The 17,176-nt window shown below is 36.2% G+C and overlaps 1 protein-coding gene, 1 long non-coding RNA gene and 1 pseudogene across 3 annotated transcripts; all 3 read right to left on the reverse strand.

Annotated features, from left to right (window-relative positions):
- Window positions 1-630: 630 nt before the first annotated feature.
- On the reverse strand, window positions 631-11,126 carry LOC113096267 (GDP-mannose 4,6 dehydratase-like). Of its 2 annotated transcripts, XM_026261620.1 has the most exons (5): window positions 10,878-11,126; window positions 4,656-4,701; window positions 1,771-1,858; window positions 1,655-1,675; window positions 631-911 (listed from the first exon to the last, which is right to left on the reverse strand). In XM_026261620.1, exons 2-5 carry the CDS (start codon window positions 4,698-4,700, stop codon window positions 646-648), a joined length of 420 nt encoding a protein of 139 aa, XP_026117405.1. In that variant the 5' UTR covers window position 4,701; window positions 10,878-11,126; the 3' UTR covers window positions 631-645. The 2 variants fall into 2 exon arrangements, with proteins under 2 accessions (XP_026117405.1, XP_026117406.1); XM_026261621.1 differs by lacking the exon at window positions 1,655-1,675 and having other exon boundaries at window positions 10,878-11,116.
- A 2,257-nt stretch (window positions 11,127-13,383) lies between these two features.
- Window positions 13,384-14,386, reverse strand: LOC113096265 (uncharacterized). The gene is made up of 3 exons (XR_003288485.1): window positions 14,373-14,386; window positions 14,222-14,270; window positions 13,384-13,878 (listed from the first exon to the last, which is right to left on the reverse strand). It is a non-coding gene; the product is annotated as an uncharacterized LOC113096265 (long non-coding RNA).
- Window positions 14,387-14,397: 11 nt separating this feature from the next.
- Window positions 14,398-17,176, reverse strand: part of LOC113096264 (myosin light chain kinase family member 4-like) — a 28,516-nt pseudogene continuing 25,737 nt past the window's right edge.

Genomic DNA, 17,176 nt, shown 5'->3' on the forward strand with positions numbered 1-17,176 from the left:
TAATATTAACCAACAATATTACGCCACGCAATGGAAGATAAATGGTTTGCGAAAAAAAACACTTTTCAAGGAATATTTCACCCAAAAACTAAACTTCAGTCACTGTTTGTACCAAATCGCCATGACTTTACGGAAGATGGTGAGTAAACGGTGGCGGAATTTCTTTATTTGGATGAACAAATCTTTTAATTCCCGGTCAGTATAATTATTCCAGAGAACTTGTTTTATGGACCATTCATTTGTTGTTTTTACAGCAAAAGACATGACACTGAGGTTTCTCTCTGGTTTTTCCTGTGACTGAACTCATGAGTAGCTGAAGGAGACCATATCAACAGAAAAGTCTCATTCGTATCCCTCTGAATTATCTCGTCCCTATTCTGGTTTTGATCTTCTTATTCCGTCATCTCCTCTCTCTCACTTTAACTGCTGTTTGTGCTTGTTTCCCATAAATTACCCGGCGGAGCACCCACACAGCAGTTCACACACATCCATGATGGCCAACTCTCTGACTAACATCCCCCTGACCTCATCCCAGATGACTAGACATTAGGGGTGTGGGTAAAGGAACGATGAGTGAAAGAAAGTCTTCTGTATTTGGTTAAGAGTTTTTTCTTTCCAAAGTCTTACTTGGATGGGGCCATTTGTTCACCTCTCAGACACCGAGAAAGAAACCTTAGTCATTATGAAACAGTTTGTGTCTGTCCAGGAGGAGGGTTTGAGAGTCGACAGACAAAGAGCATCTGTGTGGTTGAGAAATACAGAGAAAGGAAGCAAGAGGTTGGGAGGAGGAGAAAGTTGTACCTTGACGTGAGACTGTGCTCCAAGGTTGTAGATTTCAGTGGGTTTAACTTCATTGATAATCTTTACCAAGCACGTGCTGTCAGTCAGGTCTCCGTAGTGCAACTTCATGTCTATAAGGCACAGAATAAAAGACATAAACATTCCTCCTAAATGTGACCGAGCAATCTGAAAAGTTTGAAGTTTAAACATTTTTTCCTCCACATCGGCTCAAGTTTAAAGATTGCCACCTAAGCGAAAATAACCAGAGACCCGAAACAAAGAGGTCATGAGGTCTGAAATTTTTATTAAATTGTTTACTGAGCACAAAAAAGCTGCCCATCACCAGATTAGCTGGAGAGGAATAAGAGAGAAATAACTGGAGAATCCATATCTAGATTTTTGTGCAAAACTTTTTTACATTTTGCTTTCAAAGCCAGATACAGACTGAAAGACCTACAGTATTTGAATTGCAAATGTTTTATACAGGTTGACTATTAAGTGACTTTACTTAAAACTAATCATTTCGGGGAGTGAATTCTGTCGTAGAACACTTTTGGCACTCCCATAAATAGGCAAACTCTTGTTTGTACAAAACAGGATTAAGCACTTAAAAGGAGAGTGACAACCATATTTAACTGCACTGTGTAAATGACATTCCCTGTAGGAATAAAAATAGAAAAACCTCTGTCTTCTCTGTGATAAACTGCAGCCCAAATGCATGAGTTTTATCACAGAGGAACCATACCAATGATTTTCTCAGACTTCGTCCCAAAAGAAATAATTACAATCCAAATATTGCTGAAGAATGTTTAGATAGCAACCGTAAAGGAAAGTACCTTAAAAATTACTTAAAAATACTGAATTAACAACTTACAACACCCAGTGGATCCAATGCCTGGTGATATTTTACACAGGTTAGAAGACATTCATGCATTTACAAACATCATAAAACATGCATATCACAATCAGGTGCGTTTGTGTGAAACTCACTTCCTTCTGTGTGTGTTTGAGGGTTATGATAAAGGTGCTCAATCCGGCCCGTGTTAAAAGAACTGGACCTGCGGAGTATACCATGAACCTGCCCAAAACAACAACAAAAACATTCCAGTCTTTTAAGCAGACAGGATTTTAAACTGAATTATGTACAGTATTGTTCAAAGGTTTGGGATCAATAAGGTTTTTTTAGCAGCAGTAGTAGTAGCAGTAGTAGTAGTAGTAGTAGTAGTGTATATTTATCTAATGCCATAGTCAGCATCTAAAGGTTATTTTCATGGCAAAAACAATTTAAAAAGATACCAAGTATAACAAATACAATAAAAAAACAGCAAACATACAAAGTTATATTGCACAAGATTTTTTACACTAACATATGATAAAAATGTTAAAACTTTTTGCTGCCATAATTATATTAAACTCTTTAAGTGAGTTTGCTTTATAAAAGAGTTTTCCACATACACTAAAAGGTGGACAGTCCAATAAAATATGTTTGACAGAAAGGGGAATCTCACAGAACATGCATTGAGTAGGATCTTCACCTTTGAGCAAAAATGCATGAGTCAGTCTTGTATGATCTACTGTATGCGACATCTGGTAAATACCACTTGATAAAATTCTGTTTGAAATTTCCAGATGCATTTCAAGTAATTTATTATTTGTACATGTATCCCACTCTTCTTGCCACTTATTTAATATGTAACGATTAATAATAAGGTCGGATCTCTAAGGGAGGAATATGACATGTTGTTACTTCCTGATTAAAAGCCTTCTTTGCAGCTGGATCAGCTCGCTCACTTCCTGAAAGAGCCAACGTGTCCTGGAACCCCAGCAAAAATAATACTATAGATTTGATTCTGTAGATGGTCTAACTTTGGTGAAAATATAATCTATCAAAGGATGATCAGTTTTAATGAGTCCATTACTTGAAGGCATGATTTAGAGTCCGCAAAAATGATAAAATCCTTTTGCTGAACATTTTCAACATATTCCAAAGCTAATAGCAAAAGCTGTGAAAACTGAACACTGTTGAAATATGAATTCCATAATGTTCCACTGTAAAAAGTTATTGGGATTTTAACAGTAAGAGATTGTAAAATGCGTACAGTAAAAATATGTCAACTGGTTAACGGTTAGTTTCCATACTATATCGATGAATAAATGTAATTACATTTAAAGTTATTACTATAAATAAAATTTAAAATTAAAAATACGTTTTTTGGAAGTAAAGTTAAAGTCATTGGTATAATTAGCAGTGATAAACCGTAAATCGACACTCCCATAATTCCCTGCATGACACTCCACATTTGATGTTTTTTTTTGTTGAAATAACATGTTTCTTAGTTTTTTTCTTATCGGTTGTGTATAGTGTTGTCACGGTAACCAAAATTTCATTATTCGGTACCGATACCAGTGAAAATCCATGGTTCTCGGTACCAATTTCGTTACCCAAGCAAAACATAAACATATGCTAATTAAAAATAATAATAACTTTTTATCACTAAAAATAAAATCAATGCCATTTTTATACTTATTTACAATTGTGTTTTACAGTTTCTCTGTAATTATAATTATGAGAAACAGTAAACAAGTTTAATTTAAATTAAATTTGTTTTTAATTAATGGAAATTTAAACATTTTATTTTTTGGTAAATAAAGCGGATTTGCTATTAAAATTAAAAAAATGGAAGAAATAGTTGATTTATTTCTTTTAAAAAAATTAAAGTTTTATAATTTTTTTCAACAGTGGTTGCAGTATCCACACTACTAAATAATAGTAAATATTCATAGCAAGATGCCTTTATGTAAAATTTACTTTTATTTTGATGTGTTACCATGAATACCTTAAAATTTACCACTGGTTTTACTCAAATGAAATGGTAAAAATGCTTGTGAAGTGACTGACCGAGTACTCGTACCACCGGTACTTAAAGAAACCTGGTACCATGACATTTTTCATTTTTTAGTACCTACTAGGTACCGAAGTACCGGGTCTTTTTGACAACACTAGTTGTGTACATCAGGATTTAATCTTACCATCTAATGTTCTTAAATGAATGTTTATTGCATTAATTCAGTATCATGTGTGTCACCATGATGTGGATTAGTGTTTTGTGTGAATGACACAGTGCACCTTTTATATAAACAAGTATTGCCCTCCTCAGCTCGTATAAAAAGCCATTTGTGATGAGCTTTAGTTCATTCATGTGATTTTCTCACCACCACTAGTTTTGGTGGTTATCAAGTGCGTTACAATGGCTCAAAACCAGATAGTAGTACTTCAATATGTCTGTTTATTAACATTAAATAAGTTAATGAAATATATGTATTTCATTTTGAATTTAAGTCAAGTCGTAAAACCTAAAATGTTGCTAGCATATTTTGGGTGAAGTGAAGCTGACAGTGAAGTTCTGGCAACCACAATTTATGAAATATTTGACCCTGAATGTCACAGATTTTTTTTTTTTTTTTTTTAACAGTGTTGCTGTCCTAAAGTATTATTGAGAAATGAATACTTTTATTGATCAAGTTTACATTGAACTGATCAAACATGACAGCAAGGATATTTAAAATGTTACTTTTTAAATAAAAGCTGTTCTTTTGAGATTACTGAAAAGAATCCTGAAAAAATGCCTAAAATGTTACTTTAAAATGTAAAGTATTTAAAAACATAAAAATAATTTACCCAAACCTCTGAACAGTCAAATATTTATTTATATATTAAACCTTTAAAGATCCAACCCATTTAAATGAAATCTTATGAACATATGACTTTCATATTTGATCATTAACAGACAGGGAGATATTTGCATCAGATCAATGTGAAGATGATTTCAGATGGGTTTGTAGCATGTCTTTAAGGGTTACATTGGCTTACCCACCTCATAACCTTTAGCCAGCAGAAAACTCAGCCAGGTAGGACCCATCCTAAAACCACAAAGACGTAGAATTATTTTGGGTTTTGAGAAAACATGCACACACATTTAACGGCAAGCATTACCCAAGAGAGTAATTCAACACAATGACCATTTCTTTCAAAATTTCATGAGCCAGTCCCGCCACGAATACACCGCCTACATTATACAAATACATGTTTTTGCACACGTACACACACGCGCTTGTGTCGAAACTCACCCTTGTGTCTTTCCAAAGCTCTATGACTTTATTTCTTTCAAGCAACACAACTATTTTTGCCCCAGTGGATCCAATTATATGGACAAAAAAAGACTATTTTCTTTTGTGTTTAACAGAAGAGAGCAAGTCAAACAAGTTTAGAATGACATGAGGCCGGGTATATGATGACAGAATTGTCATTTTTGGGCGAGCTATCCCTTTAACAGCAGAGAACTAAAAATCCCCTTACTAAAAAGAACTCCAAACATAGTCTGCAAAGAATGCAAAGTCGACAAGACAGCTAACAAATAAGTAAGGAGTGGCCTATGGGCTACAACACACACCATAAGCCAGTGTAATACAAGTTTACGGAATCACCTGAGCACATCACACACACAGACAAAAGAGTATAAATCGAGCAAACAAGGCCAATGTTTAAGTCAGTGAAAGCCTGACAGCTCAGTTTAAGTCTCTGAATCCACCTGCCGTAAACTAAAGACACGTTTTAACAAGACATAAGATATAAACAACTTTCGAGTCGCTTTCATTCTTATTCTCGTCTCCTTCTCATTCTCCCTTTTTCCCCTCTCATACTTCCCAACCGCACATTCTAGAACTTTGGAACATTCCGCCCCGGCCATGGCATTCCGCCCCCTACTTCCTGCTGGGGTGATATAGGCACAGTCCCAAAGACCTTTGGGAAAAAAATGAGAAGCTCCAGCAGCCGTGTATGTGCCTGTATATAAGAATATATATATCGGCATAGGAAAAGATGTGCTTAAAGATACATTACCATTTCCTTTTCAAACCGTTCGTTGGCCATTTACATAAAACCCTGCTCAATGTCTGACCACCTGAGGCTCTCTCTGTGAATATGTGTGTGTGTGACACAACCAGTGCCAACTACAGCGCGGACTCATAACCCTGATAAAAAGCAGCTTATCGTCACACTGAGACTGTTGGGAAACGTTGCCTGTTTCCCGCAGATTATGTTCATAGACAGGAAACCTAGACGGACACGACATTCCAACCAGTCTGCGCATACGCACACACTGGCCTACCTTCAGCCACCAATCACTTTCAGTCTGAATTATAAAATCTTTAAAATAAATCACTTTTTAATTCCTAATCATCTCTTATTTTGAGTCAAACCCACATGTGCGAAACATCTCAGAAATACTGACTAATTTGGAAAAACTTTCCACTGCAATTACAATCACCCTTGTGCACCACATAAAGATAAATCTATAGGCCTTTAGACCTCTGCACGAGACACAGGCTGATTGCTAATGGCAAACTGTGGATGCATTTGTGCTGAGAAAGCCAGAATGGTTAAGGAAAGAATGAAAGCGAGTCAAATAAGTCTCCGTCTGTGACGTATTATCTCTGTTTGTGTACGTACTTGCGTGTTGACTGTGTGAAAATAGATCACTTACATTTGCCTTTGCCCGCTGTAAAGCGGTCTTTCTCAGTTTACCAACTCAAAGCACACATCCAAACAACTGCTGTGTGTTTTCCTTTATTAACCACAAGTGGCGCAACAACTTCAGCTTAATTATCTGCACACGTCAACAAAATACACACAAATTAAAGCGTTATACTATTCATTTTGGCTATGGCAACTGCCTTTGAATATGCCTGTAATGTAAAATTGAGTCCAGTATGGTTTTATAGTGATAAGCCTACACCAAATTATAATCATTTAATAATAATCATCAATTAATAAATATTTAAACTGCTTCCATACTCAGATAGTGTTTGTTTATTTACTTTCATCTTTCTGAAATAAATGATTGCCAAACATTTGCCATCAACTTATGATGATATAAGCATAAAACTCCAACAATAACCGGGAAAATGAGCTATAATCTACTATTTTCTAAATATGTTCCCGTCAATGTGGTTTGCAAATTGGGTTGCCTTGCTAACTTGTTCCTTAACACACCTGCCTCTAATAGTATGGCTATTAGAGCTTGTTGGCTGGTTCTGGTGTGTTTAAATGGGGTTGAAGCTAAACTCTTCAGGACACCGGCCCTCTTGGACTTAGTTTGGGCACCCCGTATCTAGACGATGTGTGTCATTCGAGCGCCCTCTTCTGTTCATCAAACAAACTGCATGCTTCCTTTTTTACTACGTTGCAGTCCTGTTCCAATTGCGCTCTGCCACGTTAAAGCTTTATCATAAGAATCCTCCCAAAAATCCTCTCAGCACATACACCCAGGCAAACTTTATACGCTGCAAGCTGGTCTTTCCAGTTAAACTAAAGAGTTCAAAGGAATCTAAATAATTGTAGTGCATGCCCAACTTGGCATCTAATGTTACACATTGAACCACGTCAGCGTTCTGATGCAATTCAATGCATGTCAATTAACGTTTCTAGCTTCTTCTTTTTTTCTCTTTTGACTTCGCATTTACCTCACTGACAAAATAAATCTAAATAAGTGTAAAAATATCATCTCATGCACACCAACACAGATGGAAAGCGATTATATAAGGGATTACAAAATTAATACAAAATAATTAAAGAGGCTGAAAGGTATGTTTCAATCCCAGCCTGCCAACATCACAACAACTGACAATTAAAGGCAAGGCACGTTCAAGATTCCATGGAATCAATACAGTGGGAGAGGCTCTGTACACACACACATATTTACACAAGCTGATATTCCCTCATGCTGTATCTGGACCAGAATATCATTTTCATTCATAAGAGTGTGTTTGTAATATATGAAAAGAAAAAGCCAACGAAACTTTTCTGTAGACAACCAGTTTCTCCTTTTGCATTCATACAATTCATTCAATCATATCTTCTTTCATATAGTTTCTCTCAGCAGGCTGCCTTCAGTAATGTTTTCACACACAACTTAAAGGGGTCTTACTATGCAGTTTGACTTTTTCTTCTTTAGTTAGTCTGTAATGTTGCTGTTTGAGCGTGAAAAAAAAGATCTGCAAAGTTACAAAGCTCAAAGTCCTCTTCAAAAGGAGATAAATCACTTTTCAAAAATCTCAACGAACAACTCGTTTGGACTACAACGCATATTTTCTGGGATTTGTGATATCACAAATATCAACGAATGGGACGAGACCTGGTTGAGCTGCACTAGAGAAGACACCAAGTGTTATAACTATGTCAGAGACATGCTAGCTTCGTGGTTACAATCCCCCAGGTGTAAAACTTGATTTTGACACAATATTTACGCCGAAGCTTGCAGGGGGCTATGGACAGGGGCATGACATTTCCCGACCAGGTGCCGAGTGCTGCCAATCACAACACACACAGGCTCAGCTAACCAATCACAGCACATTTCCTATTTCAGAAGGCAGGCCTTCATTTAAAACAGTTCATGCCAGACTGGGGGAGAGAGATATTCTAACAATGTAAAATATGTTAAAAACGATGTGTTTTTCGAACCACCTTGTATGAGAGCCTGTTCTAGTAAACCCCATTACAAAAACAAGTTAAAAGTTGTAAAAGAGCATAATAGGAGGTCTTTAATAAGTAATTAATATGTATAGTAATAGGTAATAGGCTTATGCACAGTTAGAATATCATGGCCAACTGTTTAGCAACAAATAATCAATAAAATGAACTCTGCTTGCCTCATTAAACTATTTAAGTGTTTTGTCACAGGAAAAAAAAATACTATTGACTGATTTCTTTTTGTTGAATTGTGTGTAAAACACTTTAATTGGAGTGGAGAATAAATATACAATTTTAAACATTTAAATCTTACTATTATGGTCCAGAAAATCTGACCAGGACAAAATGGATGGCACATTCAGCAATATATATATATATATATATATATATATATATATATATATATATATATATATATACACACATACATATATATACACACACACAGTGTGTACGGAAAGTATTCAGACCCCCTTAAATTTTTCACTCTGTTAGATATTGCAGCCATTTTTTTTCTCATTAATGTACACACAACATCCCATATTGACGGAAAACACAGAATTGTTGACATTTTTGCAGATTTATTAAAAAAGAAAAACTGAAATATCACATGGTCGTAAGTTTTCCTTTTTCACATCTGGATTTGGGGATCCTCTGCCATTCATCTTTCCCTCAATTGCAACCAGTCGTCCTGTCCCTGCAGCTCAAAAACACCCCACAGTATGATGCTGCCATCACCATGCTTCACTGCTGGGACTGTACTAGACAGGTGATGAGCAGTGCCTGGTTTTCCCACACATACAGCTTAGAATTAAGGCCAAAAAGTTCTATCTTGGCCTCATCAGACCAGCGAGTCCTTCAGGTGTTTTTTAGCAAACTCCATAGGGGCTTTCATGTGTCTTTCACTGAGGAGAGGCTTCCGTCGGGCCACTCTCCCACCTCCCACTGCTGCATCTCTGGAGCTCAGCCACAGTGATCTTTGGGTTCTTCTTTACCTCTCTCACCAAGGCTCTTCTCCCCCGATAGCTCAGTTGGCCAGACAGCCAGCTCTAGGAAGGGTTCTGGTCATCCCAAACGCCTTCCATTTAAGGATTATGGAGACCACTGTGCTCTTAGGAACCTTAAGTGCAACAGAAATATTTGGAACCTTGGCCAGATCTGTGCCTTGCCGCAGTTCTGTCTCTTCAGGCAGTTCTTCTGACCTCATGATACTCATTTGCTCTAACATGCACTGTGAGCTGTAAGGTCTTATATAGATGGGTGTGTGGCTTTCCTAATCAGGTCAAATCAGTATAATCAAACACAACTGGACTCAAATGAAGGTGTAGAACCATCTCAAGGATGATCAGAAGAAATAAACAGCACCTGAGTTAAATATATGAGTGTCACAGCAAAGGGTCTGAATACTTAGGCCCATGTGATATTTCAGTTTTTCTTTTTAATAAATCTGCAAAAATGTCAACAATTCTGTGTTTTTCTGTCAATATGGGTTGTTGTGTGTACAGTAAATGAGAAAAAATGAACTTGAATGATTTAGCAAATGGCGGCAATATAACAAATAGTGAAAAATTTAAGGGGGTCTGAATACTTTCCATACCCTCTGTATATATATATACATATGTGTGTGTGTGTGTGTCCACATAGCAAGACAAGGCCGTTACTTAAAACACATCACATACATGTGCAGAGCGAAACCTAGAAACCTGAATACCAAGTATCATGGTCTGAATGACTAGATACACACCCATGTCTGTAACATTCTCAAGCACTCTAAACTTACAAAAACATGTAAAACGTTTCACAACAGACTAGAAATGAAAGTTATGCCATTTTGTCTGCTTCCTTATTTCAACAGTTTAAACTTTCTCTATCCAGCAAACTGGAAAACAACATCCCGCTACCAGCTTATATCCTCAAACAACTTTTGAGAGGATGTGTCACCTGTGTGTCCTGTTACACAGTTCACAGTGATTCACAATGAGAAGGTCCCAGGTGTGGCGATGACAGCCAACAATGAAAGGACTCACGTGAGACTCTCCTGTTTGTCACCAGGTCTGTAGTGCTTTACAGACACAACAGGGCACACCGGACAAAGTCATCCCACTATACTATGCACCTTGTACTTGCTTCGTTGACAGTTCCTTATAAGTCCGGAAATGACCACGTGAGAAAAACAAAAAATCGTATGGCCTATCTATATAAAAAATGTATTTTACAGGGACAAATAATTGTATTTTAGCAAAAACTACTGTCGTCATGGTTACCAAAAACCACCAAGCAAGTGAGTAAAGGTGTCAAGGACAAAACTGGATGAAATTGTCTCATAAAAGTCTGACATCATTTCCTCACTCTCTTGTACGGGACTGACAGCCTCAGTCACTATTCGCGGCATCTCTTTTCCGTTAAAAACAATGAATTGTGACTCAGGCTATCATTCTGCTTGACATAGCCATTTGTTTTCCACAGAGCAAAGAAGGTCAAACTCGCTTGAAACAGATTTAAGGAGATTAAACATGACAGACTTTTGATTTCTAAGTCTCCGTATATATCATCGCGTATGTTGAGTTACCTGACCGGTTATGCCTGTAATGATGGCCACTTTCCTTTTCGTCTCGCCGGTGGCTGCCGCCGCTGCTGCTGCACACTGAGCCATTCTCTGGAGCTGGTTTCTGTTCGGAGTGTGTAGGGCAGGTCTGGATGCACTATGCGCGATCGTTTGTCATGAACGGATGCAAACACATCCGAAACTCCAGCTGCTTGAATGACACATTCAGGAACCTGCACTCAGCAGCCAATCACAGAGCTCAGCGCCAGTGACGTGAGCACCACAGAATAAAGAGGAGAGGAATCCCGTTGGCTTGGGCTGTAAATGTGTCACAGCGCCCACTAAAGGAATCAAGATTCAGGAGGAATTAAACAAAACGCTGTTTAGGTTCTCACTTTATTATTATCTAATAATAATTTGTACAATTATATAATATGTCTACATTATATAATAAATCCTAGGCCTAAATCACTGCTGTTAAATTGCTTCAACTAGTCTAGGCAGTTTTTCTGGTCTTTGCTGGTATCTCTCAGATTGGCGTCTATAGGCCATGCCTTGTGTATTATAGGGAATAATATTCAGAAAAAAACAAGCCTTTTGCATTATAGGGAATAGTATTCTGAATATTTCACAGTTGGTTTGATACCATTAGCTCTAACAGTGTGAGAGTTTATTTAATTTGATTGGGTACAGTACATAAAACAAATGAAAAGATGTGGTTTTAGTACTCTATATAAACACAATAAAGGATAATCTGAAATACTAAGCCTTGTGTATTAGGGAATAATATTCTGAATATTTTAACTTGATATTCAAACAGTGTCAGAGTTTAATTAATGTATGTGGGTATAGTATATAAAACAAATGAAAAATATGGATTCAGTAAAAATAATAAAGGCATTTTTTTAAAAGCAAAAACTAATTGCTTAATTAATTGAATTAAAAAAATAATAAATTTATATATTATTTATATATATATATATATTTATATATATTTATATATATTTCCCTAGAAATTAAGCCTTGTGCAATGTATATTTATGTCTATCTGAGTCAGTTTGGGATCTAAATATAACAGCCACAAAGACTTTAATTGGCATAAATACAGTTTATAAAAATAATTGAAAATTAACTTTCAGTGCATATTCCAGTGCATGAGGCAAAGAGGTTCGCATACTTGAGCTAAGGAAGCAGGGTTGTAAACAGTACAATTTTGTACAGTAAACAGGTAGATGTGTGTGTGAGATCATGAAGACTTGTATTGTGTTTTTAAGGGTAACATCGTTCTTACATGATTGATTTTGCCACAGCCGTAGATATATGTGGTGTGTGTGTGTGTGTGTGTGGTGTGATTGTCCGAGAGGAGATAGAAAGAACAAACAAGACAATCAAATGTTTGTTCAAAATATATTTTATTTTAGATAATATTTAAAGTTCCAAAGCAGGTACACCACAACAATATATATTCAAATGATGTAGAAATACTAATAGTACTGATTTTAGTTTATGTAGCTATTATATTTCAGCTTTCCTCAATCCAGTCATGGCATATAAAGAAACTGGAATCAAAACAAACAAATAAATAAATCTCTTATTAATGTATAATGTTTAACTTGTTATTAATGTTTTGTCATTTTTCCTTAGAAGCTTATGTGTCTAAAAACACTACTTTGTTAGCCATCAGCTGACGTACAATATATTTCACTCCATTTATATTTTGTGAAAGCATTTCAAGTAAACATTAAAAAAGGTGATCAATCTTTATATAGAGAACCACACAAAAACACACAATACATTGGTAGGTAGTGTTCTGTTTTTTTCTTTTTTTCTTTTACGTTTGCCTTCATGGAAGTGAGATGTCTACTACAAAGAGGGGTAGTGAGCAAGACCGAAAACAGCTAGTGTCCCAGTCTCAAATTTCCAACTTAAAAAAAAAATTGAAAACCAAAATACAATGAAGTGTGAGATCAGCGGCATTACCTAAACATTTTGCACAATACATTTGCTCTATGAGAAACCCTCTATGACATTCTAAAAGACAGTATTGAATAAAATGCTGTAAGTGAAGTTGTATTTGGTCATGGTTATTTGTATCAGATAACAGTAGCTACATGCACACATACAAACTCCAAACTCTTTAGACTTCCTAAAAATCAGCAGAAATGACATAACATTCAAAATTTTTTTGAAAACCAAAATACAATGAAGTGTGAGATCAGCGGCATTACCTAACATTTTGCACAATACATTTGCTCTATGAGAAACCCTCTATGACATTCTAAAAGACAGTATTGAATAAAATGCTGTAAGTGAAAGTTGTATTTGGGTCATGGTTATTTGTATCAGATAACAGTAGCTACATGCACACATACAAACTCCAAACTCTTTAGACTTCCTAAAAATCAGCAGAAATGACATAACATTCACAAATGATAGATTATTTGCAGGATTTTGACATTAAGGGTGCTAGAGTTTCAAGTGTAAAATACAGTACTGTTTCCTGTGTGAATTCTAATGCCTTCACAACAGACATGAGAATGAAATGTTATAAACCAGGCAGTGACATACAGAAAATTACCATAAGACTCAATATATTTGTGCGTATAGAGTATGAATGATGATTTCTGTTGCACTCTTAGTCATTCACATGCTTCCTCCAGTCATGGCATATAATAAAGTGCACATACAAGACCAACTCACTGTAGAATTAAACTGTATGTAGTAATTTTTCATAAGACGACGGCCACCAGACAGTTAAAACCCACCTAAACCAGGACTGGAGCACAGTGCAAGTTTGTCATAGAGCCATAAATGGTTAACATTTTACAAAATAGTGAAATATTATTGTCCCACAAGTGGAGAGCTGTACTTTTAATGTGTTGTATGCTGTTTTAACTTAAGCTTGAGGTAAGTCGGTAATAGACAATGTACAGTTTAATATTTAAATAGATGTTGTGTAGTTGTTCAGGTACAACAGTATTGGTCCAGTGTGTTACCAAGGCATCAGGAGAGCCGAATATCTCTTCTGTAGAAAACATTAAATTAAGGATATGACAACTGAATGTTTATTGCTTTTTTAACATTTAAAGGGACAGCCCACCAAACACAAAATTAAATTCTGTCATCATTTACTCGTCCTCATTATGACTTCCTTTCTCCTAAAGAACACAAAAGAAGAGATTCTAAAGAATGTCGAAATACAAAAAAACTGGGTGGGACAGGAAACTGTTATCAGATACTGTTATCTTCTTTTGTGTTCTGAAGTAGAAAGGCATACAGGATCAGAACGATGTGAGCGCGAGTAAACAATGACAGAATTGTAATTTTTAGGTGAACTATCCACAGATATTTCAGGTTATGCATCTTACCTGTTTATCCCTCTGGAGGAGGGCCATGAGAAGAGTGACACTTGTTTTTCTGTGAGAGAAACAGGTTCATTAGTTTTGTATATAATATTATTTTATTTGCATTATTCCACTGCTGCACTCATTTAGCCATAAATTTGAAGCTGTTATTAACCTTATGGTGTAGACCGGTAGTGAAGCGCTCGGTCTGAAGCCATGGGGTGTTTCAGGGACTGGGATGCACTCATTCTCCAACTGCACAAAATAAATCCATTAAAACACAAACACCCAGTTAATTTGTCAGAATTAAAAAATACAGGAACACACAAACCTTTGCTCTTCACAAGCAGGCGTGAGATGAAATCTTTGGCCTCCTCCGAGATGTCGGCAAACTCTGCTTCTTCAAAACTCACTGACACGCCAGGATGTTATTTTAGGCGTCTCATTATCATCCTCACCCAGGAACGAGAGACAAGCCACTGAGCCTACACACGCAAACACAAGTACGCTTTACAATCACTCCTTTTTGTATATATGATTGTTCATCTGATGTCTATGGACTCACAGCATGTACGTGATGACACTAAACTCCACATATCAGTTGGGAATGAGACAAATTCATAGTTGATAAACTTCAGGAGCCAGGAACTCGGTGTGCCAAAGTTCACCCTCAACTTTTCCTGGGTTTATATCTGAAAGGAAAATGAAGAACAAAGTGGCGTGATAAAAGCAGTAGATCCATGACACAGTGTAAACACAGAAACAAATACTAACCTTCTTGCAAGCCCAAAGTCAATTATCTTCACCTTGTTTGTTTGTCGACTGACACAGAGAATGTTTTCAGGCTGGTGACAGAGTAAACACAGGCATTTCAAACTTCTTGTTCTTTTTTATGCAGCTGATACAATTCTATTAACAAGAATGTGTTCGGGTACCTTTAGGTCAAGGTGTAATATGTACATCTTGTGCATGTACTGAAGGCCTTCACTGATCTGTCTGATGAACAGCACTGTGTCCAACTCGGTCAGCTTTGTAGTTCTCATCTATGATCCGGTCAAACAGCTCTCCACCATCAACACTAGGGGGTAGCGAGGGTACACAAATACACACAGAAACAAAGCATGAATAAGATTCAGTTAGTGAGAGTGAATGTCTGTGTGTGAAATGTGTTTTTCGATGTAACTTACTACTCCATCACTAGAATGATTTCATGTCGAGATTCAAAGGCGGCATAGAGCTGGATCAGATTGGCATGATTCAACTGGTTCATCACTTCAATCTCACACTTTACTACCTCCTGACAACAAAAAATCAGTGAATCGTTACAATACATTTATAATTTTTAAAGCAGTGGTTCACGGACCAGTGTGAATATTAACTGAAAAACGAACTAAACTAAATTAAACTACACCAAAATGTTGAAAACAAATAACATTATAAAAATACAATCTAAATATTAGAAGAATAAAAAAAACTAAAAAATAAGGAAATTACTAAAACTGAAATGCAAAAAAAAAAAAAATTATAAGCACATTGCTAAAACTTAAATTAAAATTAAAACTGATAATACAAAAATAAAGGATGAATCAAAACATTAAACAACACAAAAAATATCACTGTTGTGGGTCACCAAGTGGTCCATATTTGAATTGGATGATTTAAAAAACAACAATAATGATGTCTTAAAACAGCCACAGCCATTTACCTTCTCCTTCTGACTCCTGGCTTTAATGATCTTGGCTGCTAATATCAGGCCGGAAAGATTTCTCTTCACATTTGTGCACCATGCCAAAGCGTCCTCTAAAGACAAAAACAAAAAACAAATTTAAATTTCAAAGTTTGGAATCTTTAAATTCCCACGTTCTTTTTAATACCGCAAAGGAAATGTACTGTAATCTCCTCTTGTCTCTAGGTATTTACTTTCACTAAGGGCTAAAAATATTCAGCATGTCTTATTACTCTCTCAGTGTCTTTCCCCATCCATCCACACACACCTGTCTGTCACTTTCATGCCCTTGTGTATCATGTGTCCTGTAAGCTCTTAAAATGCTCAGCAATCTTGTGTTTAATGGGTTAATGGGTTTAAAGACACAGGTATCTTTCCTTAAAAGTGCCTTTGATGTAAACAAATCTAATATAATATGATGCAACACTAATACTAACTCACCCTCCAAGTACTTCCTCTTTATTGATAGTGTAGTAACTTGCAATCTGGTGGGTCTTGGTTGTCACTAGACGGTGCTCAAATGGTGCAGGTGGAGGAGGGGAAGAATCTGTAGAAAAGATAGCAAATGTAATTACAAAAAGGGAAATAGATTCGCAGTTATTCTTAGACTATTTTCTTACCAATGACATATTCATCAGTTCCTGGCTCTGCATCTTTCCTCTCCTCTTCTGTCCCCTCGTCTGGTGTATCTGGTCCCGCCTCTGCAGCTTCAAGTCCTGCTTCCTCTTCCTCCTTCAATTCCTTCTCCTCCTCCTCCAGCGCCTCCTCCACTCGGCTTTTTTTAAGTTCATCTTCAGTCAGATTCTCGTCAGTAACATGTCTCTTAGGGCTGAAAGTCATTTCCAGATTCTCCTCACAGCTACATGAATATATAAATTAAAAGAGAGGCAATATGAAATATATTTTATCTTAGTATCTTATTTTATTTTCAAATACAATACATTATATAAATCCATCATTTTTTGAATATTGTTGTATTTTGAATTTTGAGCACCACTTCAAATCAGCATATTAGAATGATTTCTGCACATTTAGCTTTGCCATCATAGGAATACATGACATTTTAAAATATATTCAAACAGAAAAAGTTCAATTGTAATAATAGTACACACAAGATTACTGTTTTTACTGTATTTTGATCAAATAAACACAGCCTTTGTGAGAATCAGATTTTAAAAAATCATTTTAAAAATATAAAAATGTCTTACAGTCCCAAAACGTTTTAGTAGTAGCATATTAACTATTTCTTTTAA

This window comes from Carassius auratus, unplaced genomic scaffold, assembly GCF_003368295.1.
Source record: "Carassius auratus strain Wakin unplaced genomic scaffold, ASM336829v1 scaf_tig00215898, whole genome shotgun sequence".
Classification (NCBI taxonomy): Eukaryota; Metazoa; Chordata; class Actinopteri; order Cypriniformes; family Cyprinidae; genus Carassius; species Carassius auratus.